At 41.0% G+C, this 16165-nt stretch overlaps 1 protein-coding gene across 1 annotated transcript; it reads left to right on the top strand.

Moving 5' to 3' along the window:
* Positions 1–7109: 7109 nt before the first annotated feature.
* On the top strand, positions 7110–16133 carry rnf121 (ring finger protein 121). The gene is made up of 9 exons (XM_080434676.1): positions 7110–7275; positions 9042–9079; positions 9916–10057; positions 10366–10520; positions 11192–11299; positions 12168–12288; positions 12743–12876; positions 14753–14854; positions 15504–16133. Exons 1-9 carry the CDS (start codon positions 7195–7197, stop codon positions 15622–15624), a joined length of 1002 nt encoding a protein of 333 aa, XP_080290802.1. The 5' UTR covers positions 7110–7194; the 3' UTR covers positions 15625–16133.
* Positions 16134–16165: the final 32 nt, after the last annotated feature.

The following is a 16165-nucleotide window of genomic DNA, read 5'->3' as shown; positions in this document are numbered from 1 at the left end:
CATGCACATGTAAGACACACCCTACAAGCTACACTTGATTTGTTTTGATTTATTAGACATAGTAATTGCATGGTAAATGCTTCTCACAGAAACGTCAAGGATAAAATGCCAAAGGAACACTGCAACAAGGAAACTTGAGACAAAAAAAAATATGCACATGATGAGTGATTAATGAAGGGCATGCCAGGATTCTAATTGAATGCAGTGTCACAATAGTTTAATGCGGAGGCACCTGACTTTGATCAGAGGTGAGCTAACTTTTAGGTTGGAGGAGGTCCTAGGCTGTGGATGGAGGGTTACCATGGATTATGATTGTGGAGTGTTATTATAGTTATTATAGTTGTTATAATTGTTATTATTGGACACTTTGAAACACTGTCTCTCAACTAACGACAACCAGCTTTACTTGTCCAGTTCTGCCCTCCTTTGCCTTGGTAGCAAATAGCTCCTTCAGGGGTCATCAACATGTCCGTACATGGACAAACATGTCCGTGGCAAGACTTGTCTATGTCCGTGGCACTCTTTTTTTCCTTTTTGTTTTTAAAGAAAAATATATTTAGCCTACATATTTTTCATTATAATGTAAAAACATATTCTAAAATACACAATTGAATCTTTAAAAAATGGGTTTGAATAATTTTGGTGACTCATAAAGTGTCAGGATGACATTCTCATTAATATGATGCAGGAGATTTGTGGTATTGTATGTTTTACCTGTACATGATTGATCATATGAGGACAACAAGACAACAAGATTACCTGAAAATGTCAAAACATCCGTTCAATCCTTTGTGGGATACTAGTATTTTTATTTTTTAAGACAATGGATTAATGGAGTGTATGAGGTGTGTCAGACAATGAAACAATTAAAGTCAACAGTATTGTGAGTGACCACAGTGGAAATGGTACGGGAAAAGAGCAAAAACAGAAGGCATGTCATCTGTTGAGAAGGAGCACCGAGGCAAAGGAGGGCAGAACTGGAGTAAAGTAAAGTTGATTTATGTCAGTTGAGAGAAAGCGTTTCAAAGTGTCCAATAAAGCTAATAATAACCATAGTAACACTCAATCATAATCCATGGAAACCCTTGATCCACAGCCTCACCATCAGACCTCCCACTCACCTCTGATCAAAGTTAGGCACCTTTGCATCAAACTATTGTGACACTGCATTCCTTTCAATCCTGCCATGCCCTTCATGAATCAGTCATCGTGTACAGTACATAACTAGAAAAAGTGCTCCTCGGAGCACAGGTCTCCGCCAGGTCAGGTAGGTTATTGTGGCCACCTGGTGGCGCTATAATAGGCCAATGTGAAAAGGGTGCCATTTCTTTCTTGGGCTAGTGGGAATGTGCGTGCATTCATGATTTGAGGCATTTTGTTGCAAAAATGTGTTTTGTTAAATTAGACCTGGTGGTGGCGCTATAACAGAACAGTGTGAAAAGGGTGGCATTTCTTCCTCGGCCTAGTGGGAATGTGCGTGCAAGTTTTCAGGGAAATCGCACGCTGTGTTCATGATTTGAGACATTTTGTTCAAAACGGACCAATCCTGCAAACTTTGGAAGCCAACCTTAGCCAATCTGGAGGGAATATGAAATATCGGACAGATCCGTCTTGATCACATGACTATAGAGATACTGTGTACCAACTTGTGTGATGTTTGGATAAAATCTGTAGGAGTAAATGGGTTTAGCACAAATCAGCCTCCTGGTGGCGCTATAACAGGCCCATGTGAAAAATTTGGGGCAGAGGTTCTGAATTGACTGACTGACTGACTGACTGACTGACTGACTGGGGGATGTTTAAGAACGCCGCTGGGAATAACATCAACGAACTCTCAGACTCAGTCACTGGCTTTATCAGTAAGTGCATAGATGACATAGTCCCAAAAAAGACAGTTCGGATCTATCCCAATCAGAAACCATGGATGGACAGCGGAGTACGTGCACATCTGCATGAACGGGATGCTGGTTTCAAATCTGGCGACGTGGAAACGCGCAACACGACGCGCGAGGCCCTAAACAGCGCCATCAGGAAGGCGAAAAAGGCCTACACAAAAACGATGCAAGACCAACTCAGCAATGGCGACATCAGGAGCACATGGCAGGCGGTACACACCTTGACAGACTGCAAAACAAGAACCAGAAGCGAGGTGAACCCGCCTGCCTCCCTCCCCAACGAACTGAACACTTTCTACGGCCGATTTGAGATCAGCCCCAACCGCGGCAGCCAAGCGGGGCCATCAGCAGCACCAGCAGAGGAGAACCCTCTAACCATCTCGGAGAGAGAAGTGCGTACAGCCTTCGCACGGGTCAACATCCACAAGGCAGCCGGACCTGATTCCAGGCCGGGTTTCCAGGCCGGGTCCTTAAGGCATGTGCAGACCAGCTGGCGGGTGTCTTCGCTGACATCTTTAACCTCTCCCTCTCCCAGGCTGTGGTCCCTGCAGGGTTCAAAATGTCAACCATTGTGCCCATTCCCAAAAAGGCCAAAGTGACATGCCTGAACGACTGGAGACCTGTCGCTCTCACCCCGATCGTCAGCAAGTGCTTCGAGAAACTGGTGAGGGAATACATCAGCTCCACGCTACCTGCCTCGCTGGATCCGTGGCAGTATGCATACCGCAAAAACAGATCCACCGACGACGCTATTGCCATGGCTCTCCACACCGTCCTCTCGCACATGGACAACAAGCTGCTGAAGGACAAATATGTACGTATGCTGTTCGTGGACTACAGCTCAGCATTCAACACCATTGTCCCAGCAATACTTGACAAAAAGCTCAGAGACCTAGGGCTACACCCAAGCATGTGCGACTGGATACAGGACTTCTTGTCCAACCGACATCAGGTGGTGAGAATGGGCAGCATCACATCTGACCCCCTGACCCTCAACACCGGAGCACCCCAGGGATGCGTGCTGAGCCCTCTCCTCTACTCCCTGTACACGTATGACTGCATAGCCACACATGTCTCCAACACCATCATAAAGTACGCGGACGACACGACAGTGATAGGCCGAATCGTCAACAACGACGAGTCTGACTATAGAGAGGAGATCAACTCACTGGCACTCTGGTGCCGGGAGAACAACCTCTCTCTTAACGTCGACAAGACCAAAGAACTGATCGTGGACTTCAGGAGGCCGCGGAGAGACCATGCGCCCATCCTCATCGACGGTGCTGCAGTGGAAAGGGTCAGCGAGTTCAAGTTCCTCGGAGTACACATCGAGGAGGACCTCAAATGGGAGACGCACACCACACACGTGAGGAAAAAGGCTCAACAGCGACTGTACTGGCTCCACCGCCTGAAGAAGCTCGGAGTAGGACATCGCATCCTCAGGCTGTATTACAACAGTTCTGTTGAAGGCATCCTAACAGGCTGTGTCACGGCCTGGTACGGGAACTGCACTGCCCGAGAAAAGATCAGCCTACAGCGAGTAGTGCGATCGGCAGAGCGAATAATGGGAGACGGGCTCCCAGCGCTCCAGGAACTGTACAAAAAGCGGTGCGTGGTCAAAGCCAAGCGCATCATCAAGGACAAGCACCACCCAAGTCACAGACTGTTCAAACCCCTACAACGACCGCGACCGGGCAAGGGGCTCTACCGCAGTATCAAGAGTTCCACCACCAGGTTTTGGTGCAGTTTTAATCCGGCTGCTGTCAGAATGCTGAATGAGGCATAAGCCTTGTTCAGCAGCCTGACAGCAGGCGGTGCAAACTTTTCTGGCTCTTCCTGAACACACATACCAGGGACAATGACTTGGACTTAGCTCCCCCTCGGACACACCTGTGGACTACACCAGGTACAAATGACTTTTTGTTGCACTCCCTCATGGAGCTACTTGCGGATTATACTAGGGTCAGTCCACCCTAGGTGGACACGCACTGACCTTTTGCACCTTAATCCCATGTATAACGCACTGACTTTTTTTGTCTTTTTTATTGTGCTCTTTTTTCTCTAAGCACCTTAACGTCCATATGTATATCATGCACAGTATAAGTATAACATGCACAGTATACATACATTGCTGCTATGCTCAGGCACCTTAGTTTTTATTATCTCAGGTACTTTGTAAATATGTAGATAACTTGTCTGGCCTTCTGTTGCTCTCTTGTTTTGATCTCCTTCCCACTTGCCCCCCACCCCTCTTCTTCTCCCCCCCCCCCCCCCTCTTCTTTCTATGGAAATTAACGTTGCGATGGGAACGATGTACAAAAACGAATTTCACCCACTTTTTTACCTTGTAAACCTGTGATGTGACAATAAAACTGATTCTGATTCTGATTCTGATTCTGATTGGCATCCAGGGAGTGTGTGTGCACAGTTTCGCAGCGACCGGGCCAACAGTGCCAGAGATTAGCTGGTAACACACGGACAGGACAGGACACACGGACGGACACACGGACGGACACACGGACGGACGGACGGACAGGGGGTAAAACATACTCTCTCGCCATGCCTTTCGGCCTGGCGGAGACAATTATCTGTTTTGACTCTCAGGTCATTTTCCATAGTTCGATTCGGCACACCTTAGACTTTCTCATCAACATAGCTAGTACCTGTTCACCTTAATGGAAACCACAACTCTTAAAGTTAACACACATAAAACTAGTTTAGCTGGTAGAACTTAATCTCTTCCTGTCCTCAAGTATGGCCCTTTTGCTCCTGCGATGTAAGATGAAAGCACTGTCTGTACTGATAAGACCCAATAATTGAAATCCCAAACATGGAATATACTTGGACCATGCCACATTTAATGCCTGTCTCAGGAATGCCACCTGCCAGTATACAGTGGATAACTTCCCAGTCTCCAGGTTTTCGAAAGTATAGCTACCACTTTAACCCTGACATCCCAATTTTGGGCATGTCATTATAGGCTAAAAAGTTACTGATCTACAAGCTCACAACATGCTGTGATGTGTTGTGAGCTTGTAGATCGGCTTTCCCCCCCAAATAATATTTTATTTATTTATTTGATGGCTTGTTTAAAAATGGCTTGTTTAAAAATGTGTAGCGCCCTGGAATAGAGTAGACAATATGGCACAGGAGTCCATTATTATATATTTAGGGCTAGGCCTATGTGATTTTGGTCAAGTTATTCAAACGCATTTTTATATGGTTCTACATTATAATGAAGAAAATATATAGAATATATCTAGAATTTATTTAAAAAAAAAAAAATGTGCCTCGGACAAAGACATGTCTTGCTCCGGACATGTTTGTCCGTGTACGGACATGTTGATGACCCCTGGGAGGGCACTTGACATCACTGCATCAGGTGAAAAGTGAGACTAAAACTGACTGATGGCAGCCAGCTCATTTAAATTTTAATTATAAATAATAATTATGATTTTTGAAATTATAATTATTTGTCAAATGTTTGTCTTGATAAGGGCCACAGATGTTTGGCAGGCCATAAGAATATATACATATATATATATATATTTTTTTTTCCCAAATGGGTCTTTTGGGAAAAGGGCAATTTGAGGCAAACACCTCCCCTCTGCAGTGCTTTAAACTGAAAGTGACTGGAGTCTGTTTCATTTCTCTCCAAAATACCTTGAATACGATGGAAGACATGATTAATAATTACTGTGATTATGATAAGATTTACATTTCATATCATACACCATACAGTAAGAACTCCTATAACTTTCACCGGCAAAAATAAGTTTTTTTTTTTTTTATTAAAAAAATATTACGATGCAGTATGACATCAACAATACCTATCGTCACATTTTAATACCACAATAGGCTATATCGTGGGACAATATGTCGTGACACTCACTCCTAGGCGGGGAGGGTTAAAAAAAAAAGGTTAATCACTTGGGGAGGGTCATTGATTTTTGTCTCCGCCAGGCCGAAAGGCATGGCGAGAGAGTATGTTTTACCCCCCGTCCGTCCGTGTGTCCGTCCGTGTGTCCGTCCGTCCGTCCGTCCGTCCATCTGTCTGCGAGCGGCTAATCTCCGAAACCGTTGGCCCGGTTGCTGCGAAACTGTGCACACACACTCCCTGGATGCCAATTCAGAACCTCTGCCCCAAATATTTTACATGGCCCTGTTATAACGCCACCAGGAGGCCGATTTGTGCAAAATGTGTTTTTTGATATTACTCCTACAGATTGTACCCAAACATCACGCAAAATCTGCGTGAAACTTTGCACGCATACTCCCTAGAGGCCAAGGAAAAACACCTGCCCTGCATTTTTCACATTAGCCTTTATAGCGCCACCAGGAGGCCGACTTATGTAAAACACATATTTTGACATTAAGCCTTCAGATTTTATCCAAATCTCATGCAAATCGGTACACATGATCTCTATAGTCATGTGATCAAGATGGATCTGTTTGATTTTTCATATTCCATCCTGATTGGCTAACATTGACATCTAAGGTTTGCAGGAGTGGCCCGTTTTGAAGAAAATGCTGCAAATCATGAACACAGCGTCCGATTGCGGTGGAACTTTGCACGTACATTTGCACTACGTTGAAGAACAAACGCCACCCTTTTAACATTGCCCTATTATAGCGCCACCAGGAGGCCGATTTTTCTTTTTTATATTACTCCTACAATTTTTTTCCAAACATCATGCAAATCAGTACACATTATCTCTATAGTCAAGTGATCAAGGTGGTTCCGTCCGATTTTTTATATTCCATCCTGATTGGCAAATTCTGAACATTGCTGGCCCACAATAACCTACCTGACCTGGCGGAGACCTGTGCTCCGAGGAGCACTTTTTCTAGTTTTCTTTTAGTCTAAGGGAGGGTCATGGCATTTTAGATCAAGGTACATACATTTTCTCCAGGGGTACCCTTCTTTAAAAATCGACCTGTCCCTTATTGATTTCATTCACACAGCTGCTGAGTTGTTGGCTTTTGACTTGCAATGTTTCAAACACAGAAGCAAGCAGGCTAGTGCTACTTATACATTGTGAATATTCCAAGACATTATAATAAGTTTATCATTTATTATAACAATTGTGATATTGAATAACTGACGTGTTCATGTTCGATACTATTGCTGATACTGTTACTTTATTGTGTTGAATCGATAGCTTTATTTTGAAAAACCAAGACAGGATATTACGTCGGCTCACCACCGTCAATGAGGGGCCGGGTGCGAACCTGAACCTACACGGAACATTCGATTTCAACATCATAGCAGCAGCACACGATCCTGCCCCAAGTCAAGATGGCAGGGGTGTTTGAGGTGGAGGTGGATGGTATTAATCATCACGACCATGGAGTGGAACATCACGAGGAACCACATCAGGTTAGAGTGCGACAGGGTACATGAATGTACGTGAACGGACGTGGCAGAAATGAACCATATCAGTGTCAGCCATGATCTGGCCAACAACACGGAACAGTAGTAAGGCATCTTGCCGGCGGTGTTCTGGGTTAGCCTGAGCTACACAACGTTATAAGCTAATGGCTGTTTTACGATCTGTATTCTTGACACACGGCGGTAGGATGTCTTCATGAAGGGATCTGATCCAGTTTATCTTGTGTGAAATGATCAATGTACTCGCAATGTTCAGCTGTTGGCGTTAGTTGGCTGGCTAACAGTCAAAATGTGGAACCTTAGCAGCAGTAGCTTAAGTGCTAGCTGTAATTTGCTGAATTATCATTACACCCGTTTCTTCAGCCTTGTATCAGACCCACATATATGCTGCTATCGATGGATGTTAGTTATTGCGACTGTTTTTACAACATGCCATTGAGCTGATGATGTGGCCCGGCTGATGGAGTCAAAGGTCACAATACAGTACCACAGTAAATGGCCCCATCTGTTGAACTCCCCATCAAGCTGCTACAGACTGTCACAACAGACATGGGGGAGGTCACAGGGGTTACTTTGCCTGAACAATTTACCACCAAGTCTGAAGGGTAACAGGATAGGTGGGCACCAAGGTAGAGTGGGCACCTCGGTGTTAAATTGGCAATTCTTTCCAAAATGTTAAAAAAAAAATATTTGGAAAATGTTTTAAAGTATACATGATGATGATTACAACATGCTTAAACATTCGATAATTAAGGTCTAATATTTCTACAATTGCTACAAAACCTTTTATATCCAGTCAATTTGGGGCATAAACAAGAAATGGAAGGATAACATTTATTCTGAAATGATGTACCGTGCATGTTCACATCATGTATACTTTACATTACTTATGATGACCATTTCTAATATATAATTTAAAATAACATATTGGACAAAATAGCCAATTTTACGTCAAGGTGCCCTGATGTCCCTAGTGCCCACCTATCCTGTATCCGTCTGATGAAGCAACACTCAGCCTTCTGACTGAAACATTTCAGTTGTTGTTGAATTTTATGCACAGAACAGAAGTATATCAAATGAATGTATGTATGTAAAGGGGGGAGGGTTGTCTCTTTATTTCCTAATTATTTTAAATGTATTTTTTACACTCTAATGACAGGAAATACACTGCATATTGGCACGTTAGAAAAAGAAAAAAAGGAGTATGACTATCATTTCTTTTTATTTTTTATTAACTAAATATCCTTCAAGTGCCACATTCAAGCCAAGGATGGTGCCTGCACGAAAATGATTACACAAATATTTCTATCTGCACTCTTAACATTTGATTACACATGCATTTCTATCAGTAGTTATACCGCACACGCATATATTTATTACGTTTTATTGCAATATAGTTATTAATGTGTATAAGGTGGTTTGTCACATGTTGTTGCTTACTTACTTGGATGGATTCGGTGTCCTGACCTGAACATTTATTTTCTGTTCTGTTTAGTAAAAGAACTGGAGCGACAGGGAGACCCCTATTACTGAACAAACACAATATTGTAGTGATTACTATGTTGGACACCTATTAAAAAAGAAAGGAGAAAAACAAACTCATAACTTCAATAGATATTTATGTTTTTTATTACTAATATGCAGTCTGAGGAGGTTTTCTTGTCTAATTGTGTTTCCTTCATGTGTGCAACATTAAAGGTAGAGTTAAGTGTTTTTTTTTATAAAATATTTTTTTTCTGTTTTCCCTGTTATAGGTGGATCTGTCCAAGCTCTCACCAGAGGAGAGGTGGAGGTCAGTCTCTTTAAGTATATGCATCTGTTTTGAGACATAGTACTAAACTACTTCAATCTGTGATTTGTGTTGATGCATCCTATCTAAGTAACCACATTTATCACCCTGTCCCAAAAGTTTTTAGTACTTTTAGTAAAATACCATTCGATCAGCTGACAGACCTGTCTGCACAACAATAGAGCTGGGGATAAGTGTTGTCTTTTCCTGATTTTAAAGGCTGCATTGCAGTAAAGCGATGTAAATCTTCTGAACTTACCTGACTGTTCTAAACTGATCTATTTGTCTTAATCCACTTAGTTATTATTAAGGTATTACGGATGATTATTTATCAAAAATCTCATTGTGTAAATACTGTATATTTTGAAAGCACCAATATTGTTCCAATATTGTCATAATCCTCACAATATTGTCTCAATATCGACATTGATGTATTTTATTTGGTCAAAAATATTGCAATAAAATATTACTGACATCATTGCACTTTCTTTTCCACCATTTGTTTCCTTGTTTACTATTCCTTAATAGACTGTTTAAGATTAAATACTGATTGACATGGCTCTTTGTGACACACTTGTCACATTTGAAGTAAGAACGTCCCATAATATGTCCTTTGTATGTGCTGCAAACTAGAAAAGGACTTTTTCTAAAAATGTTTCTGCAATTGGGAATTTAGGATGAAGTCAAGGAAAACGCCTTGATGTCCATAATATTTGATTGTGCATTCAACCCTTTGTAACTGAGAGTATAATTACTATTTTACTGTGTACTAAATACTTACCTCCTTGAAATTAACAGAGGCTTGCTAATTTGCCCATCCATTGTGTCTTTTCACTTAGGGTCGAGCATTCAAGAATGCATGCCAAACACAAGGGCCATGAGGCCATGCACGCTGAGATGGTGCTGATCCTGATAGTCACCCTGGTTGTTGCCCAGTTGGTCCTCGTTCAGTGGAAACAGCGGCATCCTAAGTCGTACAATGTAAGGCAAAGAACTCGCCAGCAAACCATTTTAAAGCAAAAACATGGGCAGATAGATATGCATGCATTTATAACCATGGTAATCGGGTACTAATGGTTCTTTGTTTATCACCGGAAACAGTTTCGATCCCTAGTCACTCTAGTAGATTTCTCTGTAAGATTCTTCCTGTCTTTCTGCTACAGAAAACCCGATGCACCGTCCCTATTCTTAAATTTACAGTCTGTGGAATCTCAGATGTTAACTATTGAGCACCTGCGTGTGCATGAATGTATTTGCACACTAATCTGTACTCTCTGCTGTTTTTTTAGCTGGTCACTCTGTTCCAGATGTGGGTAGTTCCTCTCTACTTCACTACCAAGCTTCATTGGTGGAGGTTCCTGACCACGTGGTTTATCTTCTCCGTCGTCACAGCATTCGTTTCCTTCCGTGCCACTCGCAAGCCACTGAACTGTACCACTCCAAGGTACAACAAACCCCATGCACTTTTCTACAGGCTCTTAATGACTACGATGGGTAAAGCGCAATACATAACCTTTCCTTTCTTGGGAAAGGGAGGTGATATAACTACAAATTGACGTCATTCTGAGTTTCGCAAGGGCAGTCCCAGAACTGTTCCTTGGAACTTGCGCACCTCCAAATGTCCTGACTCGCTGAACAATAGTTCGGGAAACCTTTCCGAAACGGGAGATTTTCCGACGGCGTAAGGTGTATGTATTGCGCTTAACCCAAAACCTTTGTTTATTTTCATTATAACCAGAACCAGGGATGTACTTCATAAAAAAACTATAAAAAGCTAAACTAGCTGATCTACAAGCTCACATCAGCGTGTAGATCAGCTATTTTATCTATTTTAGAAACATTTGAAAGTATAAGTTCGTTACTACCACCTCCTGAACTGGGCCCAAATGAGGTTCTGAGAACCTTATCTGAAACCGAGTCATAGCGCATGGAAACAAATCCAGGACCTGTAAAATACGTTAGATTGCACGGTTCACTTTGATCTTGTTGTCGGAAAGAGCCATATCTCAACGATGCAGATTTTTTGTGTTATCCATTTCTTATTAAACTTGTAGTTTAGCTTGTGTAGTTCATTGATGCTTGATTGAGATTCATTTCCCTTTTCCTTTCGGTTAGGTTGGTCTACAAGTGGTTCCTGCTCCTTTACAAGATCAGCTATGCCACAGGAATAGTTGGCTACACCGTTGTCATGTTTACGCTTTTTGGTCTAAACTTGATATTTAGGTATGTATTATCAGCTGTACATCATTCTAATACTTAGTGGCTCCAAAGCAACGTCATCAGTTTATGTCTCTCCACTGCTCTTTTGTCTTGCTTTCTGTTTGAGAAATTCCTGCTTGAAATGATGTCTGTGTCCAGTCCACTAGATGTTGCTGTTGGACAGTTTTTGCACTCCTTTTTGTCACAGGGCTCTTTTGTGAGTGTGGATCAGTTATGACTAGAGGGTAGACAGGAAGTGCTGATGCGTGCTTGAAATAATGACATGAATTGTTTTCTGTGGTGTATGCAAGGTGGACATCTAAAAAGTAAACCTTTTGTTAAAGGAGTAGTTCACCCAAAACAATACTTATTTTCTATCAATTACACACCACATGGATCATTGAATTCATGGAGATTTTTTAGTTTTTATCACATTCCTAAGCCAATAATTTGATTTCCAGCGGAAAGATGCTAATGTATCCGGTAGGAGACTCAAAGGTGTCTCTTTGAGTCTCCTACCGGAAATACACCCGGTCATCAAATCTCCATGAATTTAAGGCTTCATGGGGTGTGTAATTGATAGAAAATAAGAGTTTATTAGGGTGAACTATTCCTTTAAAGCTCATCAGATAAAGGAACATGCTATACATGTATACCCATGTTTTGTTTTAGACAAAATGTAACCTTCCATTACATTGCGATTTGAGGGTTGACATATTGTATTTAATTGGGTAATTTACGGTTTGCACCGTTTTTTGCCATTTCTGGAACAGTAGCCTATGCACTCAACCATGACGAATTCTACAGACTTATAACTTTATGATGTTGTGCTACTGATATTACTAACTGCGTGTCATGTAACCGTAAGCTAAGCAATGCATTTTTTGTCCAGAATAAAACCGGAGGACGCAATGGACTTTGGCGTTTCTCTGCTTTTCTATGGTTTGTACTATGGAGTCCTGGGAAGGGACTTTGCAGAAATGTGTGCAGACTTCATGGCTTCAACAGTGGGGGTAAGTGGACAGGTTGTACATATGAGACTAGGGCTGAAATAGTTAATCGAACCAAAAATAATTGTTTATTATTTGGTGGGGAATTATTTAATTCCCCTTTTTGTTTTCCAAATCTAAAAAACAAATTGTGAAAATAGCAGGTCTACAGGCTCACACCACGTCAGTGCGATGCGTTGTGAACTTGTAGATCTGCTATTTTCACACGATACTTGTACAGCCAAGTATTAAATAGGGCTTAAGTGGTTAATCAGACTAATCGATTTAGTCGGTTCTAAGACATTAAAAAAAAAATACGTTAATTTAAAAAAAAGTGCTCGAAAAAGAAATTGATCGGTGCTGCCCTATTTAATACTTCAACATTTTACAGTGAAATACCACCTCCACTGCTTAATGTAATGCATGTAAGATACTATCTTAGATTTAACTTCTCTATCTTTTTGTCTATTTGTTTTAGTATTACAGTGCATCCGGTATGCCAACCAAGCACCTCTCAGATAATATCTGTGCTGTGTGTGGTCAGCAAATCCTTGTAGATGTCAGTGAAGAGGGAATCATCGAGAACACATACAGGTTATCCTGCAACCATGTGTATCCTTCCTTTGAAATGTATGCAGAGAATCGATGTTGGCCTGTCACGACCATGACATTTCAGTTGACCATTAATTGTCATACCAATAATTACAATTAACAATAATTCAATTGTGGCATTGAACATTGGAACATATACATTTCTTTTTGATGCATTTTCAAACAAATTCCACATCTTCAATATCTGCTGTTGGGCAGAAACCAGCTAACTTATTTTTCAGGAAATGACCAAAACAACATAAAGTGGAGTAAAGAGGTTTTGTTCATCATTGATAAGAACCGCTAAATGGACCTCCAAGCTCACAATGAGGTTGGAGGTCAAAAAGGGGGTGGAGCCTGGAGCAACTCCAACACACCAGGTGTTCAATAGCACTGATTCATGGAAAAGAATGCAAAAGCGTCAAAATGGAGTTAGCTGGTTTCTGCCCGACAGCAACGATATACAAAAGAAATGACTGACACTGAGCGGTACCAATAATCCAAAATAATATACTTTTTTTATACTTTGACTTTTTTATGGAGGAAATAGCCGATCTACAAGCTCACAACGTATCGCATTGTAGATCGTCTATTTCCGCTATTTTTGAAAATGTTTGAAAAAGCATGAACGGAAATGAATAATTATGCGATTATGTAATAATTGTGACTGGCCTACATAGATGTATTGACACGGCTGCATGACACAGGTGTTTGTTTATGGTAAATTATTACCACCTACTTGCTTCCTAGGACTCACTATACTCCAATACAAGAAGGGGAATTAAAGTGGTAAACATGGCCTTTATCTGACTACAGTTGTCATGGAAGCATGTTGTAAACCTACACTACTTCCCATTTCCCCTTCCAATGAAAAGGCCCATTATATCGGTATCTAAACTTCAACTTTATTGTCGCATCACAAATTTACACTAGGTGTAAAGGGGTGGGAGAAATCATTTTGTGAAAGCTTCCTATGAATTGCAGTTACAATAAATAAAGAATAAGGGCAAAAATGTGTAAAGTATGCATAAAGTATAAAGGTATTTAAGAGGCACAATAATCATACTGTGATATTAAAATGTTTATATATACAGTGTTCTGCTGTTTAGCTAAATCAGCTATATCAAAAATAAAAGGCAATATGCTTACAATTAGTGACAGTGAGGATATATCTACAGTCAGATATACAGTACATAGTGTGTGACAGTGTTCTACAATCTATTGTGCAACATATAAAATGTATGACGATGTATCTACAGTCGGATACATAAAGTGTGTGACAGGTCATTACTGTACCTAAGTGACGTGTTTATCCAATAGTAGGTATATGGTATAAAACGCATAATCCATAGTAGGTATATGGTTGGAAGTGTACAGACATGTGCAACAGGGCTCAATACCAGTTCAGCAGCCTGACATTTGATACTGCCGTATAACCTGCCTGACGGTAGCAGCGTGAACAGATTGTGGCTGCGGTGGTAAGTGTCTTTTGATGATGCGCTTTGCTTTGGCTATACACCGCCTAGTATGAGGAAAGCTCACCTCCGATGCCTCATTTGAACTAAGAAATAGTACTGACTAATACAGGACAATAACTACATAACTGGTTCAGTGGTTAAAGGGATAGTTCATCCAAAATAAATACTCAAAGAGTCTCCAGACTCCGCCGGTCATCAAATTATTGGCTTAGGAATGCGACAAAAACAAAAAAATCGGGGTGAGTAATCGAAAAAAAGTCATTTTGCAGGTCAACTATCCCTTTAACGTGATGGCCTGCATTTACTTTGGACTATTGGTGTTTATCCAAGATGTTGACACAGTTGTATTAAATAATAATGTATTTTTCTATAATATTGAGCCCAATTACTGCCATATGAAACCTTAATTCCTCACCCAGATTTCATGAGTTCTGCATAAGAGGATGGTGCATTGTGGGAAAGAAGCAAACGTGCCCATACTGCAAGGAGAAGGTGGACCTGAAGAGGATGTTTAGTAACCCGTATCCTTTAACTCCTTAACTCTCATGTGTTGTTGCTAGTGTCTTCATATTCTTAATGCCTTGTTTCTCCCACTCACCAGTTATTTTGTGACAAACCCTGCTACTCGTTGGGAGAATCAAACTCGCATGCGTATCAGAGACTTTTATTCAAAGCTAGTTAAACTAAATACATAAATTTTTATTACAGTATACATTGGCATATTGTTCCAATTGCTGCATACATACTAATACAGTGATGGAACCAAAATCCCTGTTCCACACGCGCAAATTAAAGGACATGTCATTGCTTAGTCATAGCTAAAGTATAATAAAGATATTCCATTGTATCCAGCCAACCTGCCAGTTGTTTGAGGTTCGCGTGACTATCTGGCATGCCGTGTGAACGATAAAACATGAGGTTATATACTGTAGGTTATATAACTACTAGGTTCCTGTTCCTTTTTTGTGTTGCAAAAGAAAGGCATCTTGAGCTTCTAATAACTAAAATGATGCCACACTGATATTAAACAACTAATACTTTGCTATTGCTATTTTACTTTTTAGAATTTATCGTTGTAACAATTTAATGCCATGTCTTCTTGTGTGTAGTAATTGAGCATGCTGTCCCGGTCATTAAGCACTGGTTGTATCTCCTTAACCCATTCTAAAGCTGGGAGAGACCACATGTCATGTATGGACAACTTTTGGATTGGCTTCGGTACCTTGTTGCCTGGCAACCTGTGATTATAGGACTAGTGCAAGGCATCAACTACATTCTGGGTCTGGAGTGACATGCAGCTGTGGGGGGAGATGGACATACTACATACTGGCTCAAAGGACCGAGAGCCTCACAGTGGACTAAAACATCCATTTACAATGTGTCTATATATGTACCTTTTGTATATATTTACAGGCACAATGTATGTGTATTTACGATTTGTTGGAATTTACTAGTAATCTGTATTTTGATGTCTGTTGCAGTTTTCCAGCTCTATGCTTCACACATCACACCGTGAGACTTAATTTGGGTGTTGGATGGCTGAGTAAACGGTTTTTATAGTAAAATTTCATTTCCCAGTAATGTTTTAATGTTTCATTCACAGTATTGGCATCCACAGTAATGATTAAAAAAAGGGTCTCTTCTAGAGTAAATTATTTCCCTTATCTAATGCCTAGCAGTCCTTTCTACCTCTCTTAAGTTCTGCCCGTTGGTTTGTAAGATTTCAGGTTGTGCAATGAAATTAAACCTGTTGCTCCTTTCGCCTCCAACATGCACATAAATTACTCCATAGACTCGGGACCCCTTCGTCCTTGTGGATTTGTTTTTGTTCT

Source organism: Gymnoscopelus braueri, assembly GCF_963280865.1.
Source record: "Gymnoscopelus braueri genome assembly, chromosome: 8".
In the NCBI taxonomy this organism is placed as follows: domain Eukaryota; kingdom Metazoa; phylum Chordata; class Actinopteri; order Myctophiformes; family Myctophidae; genus Gymnoscopelus; species Gymnoscopelus braueri.
This window is presented reverse-complemented; position numbering and strand designations above follow the sequence as displayed.

Coding starts and splice junctions, on each gene's coding strand:
- rnf121 (XM_080434676.1), top strand. CDS start 7,195: ATGGCAGGGGTGTTTGAGGTGGAGGTGGATGGTATTAATCATCACGAC. Junction 7,276..9,041: donor ATCACGAGGAACCACATCAG/GTTAGAGTGCGA, acceptor TCCCTGTTATAG/GTGGATCTGTCCAAGCTCTC. Junction 12,289..12,742: donor TCATGGCTTCAACAGTGGGG/GTAAGTGGACAG, acceptor TATTTGTTTTAG/TATTACAGTGCATCCGGTAT.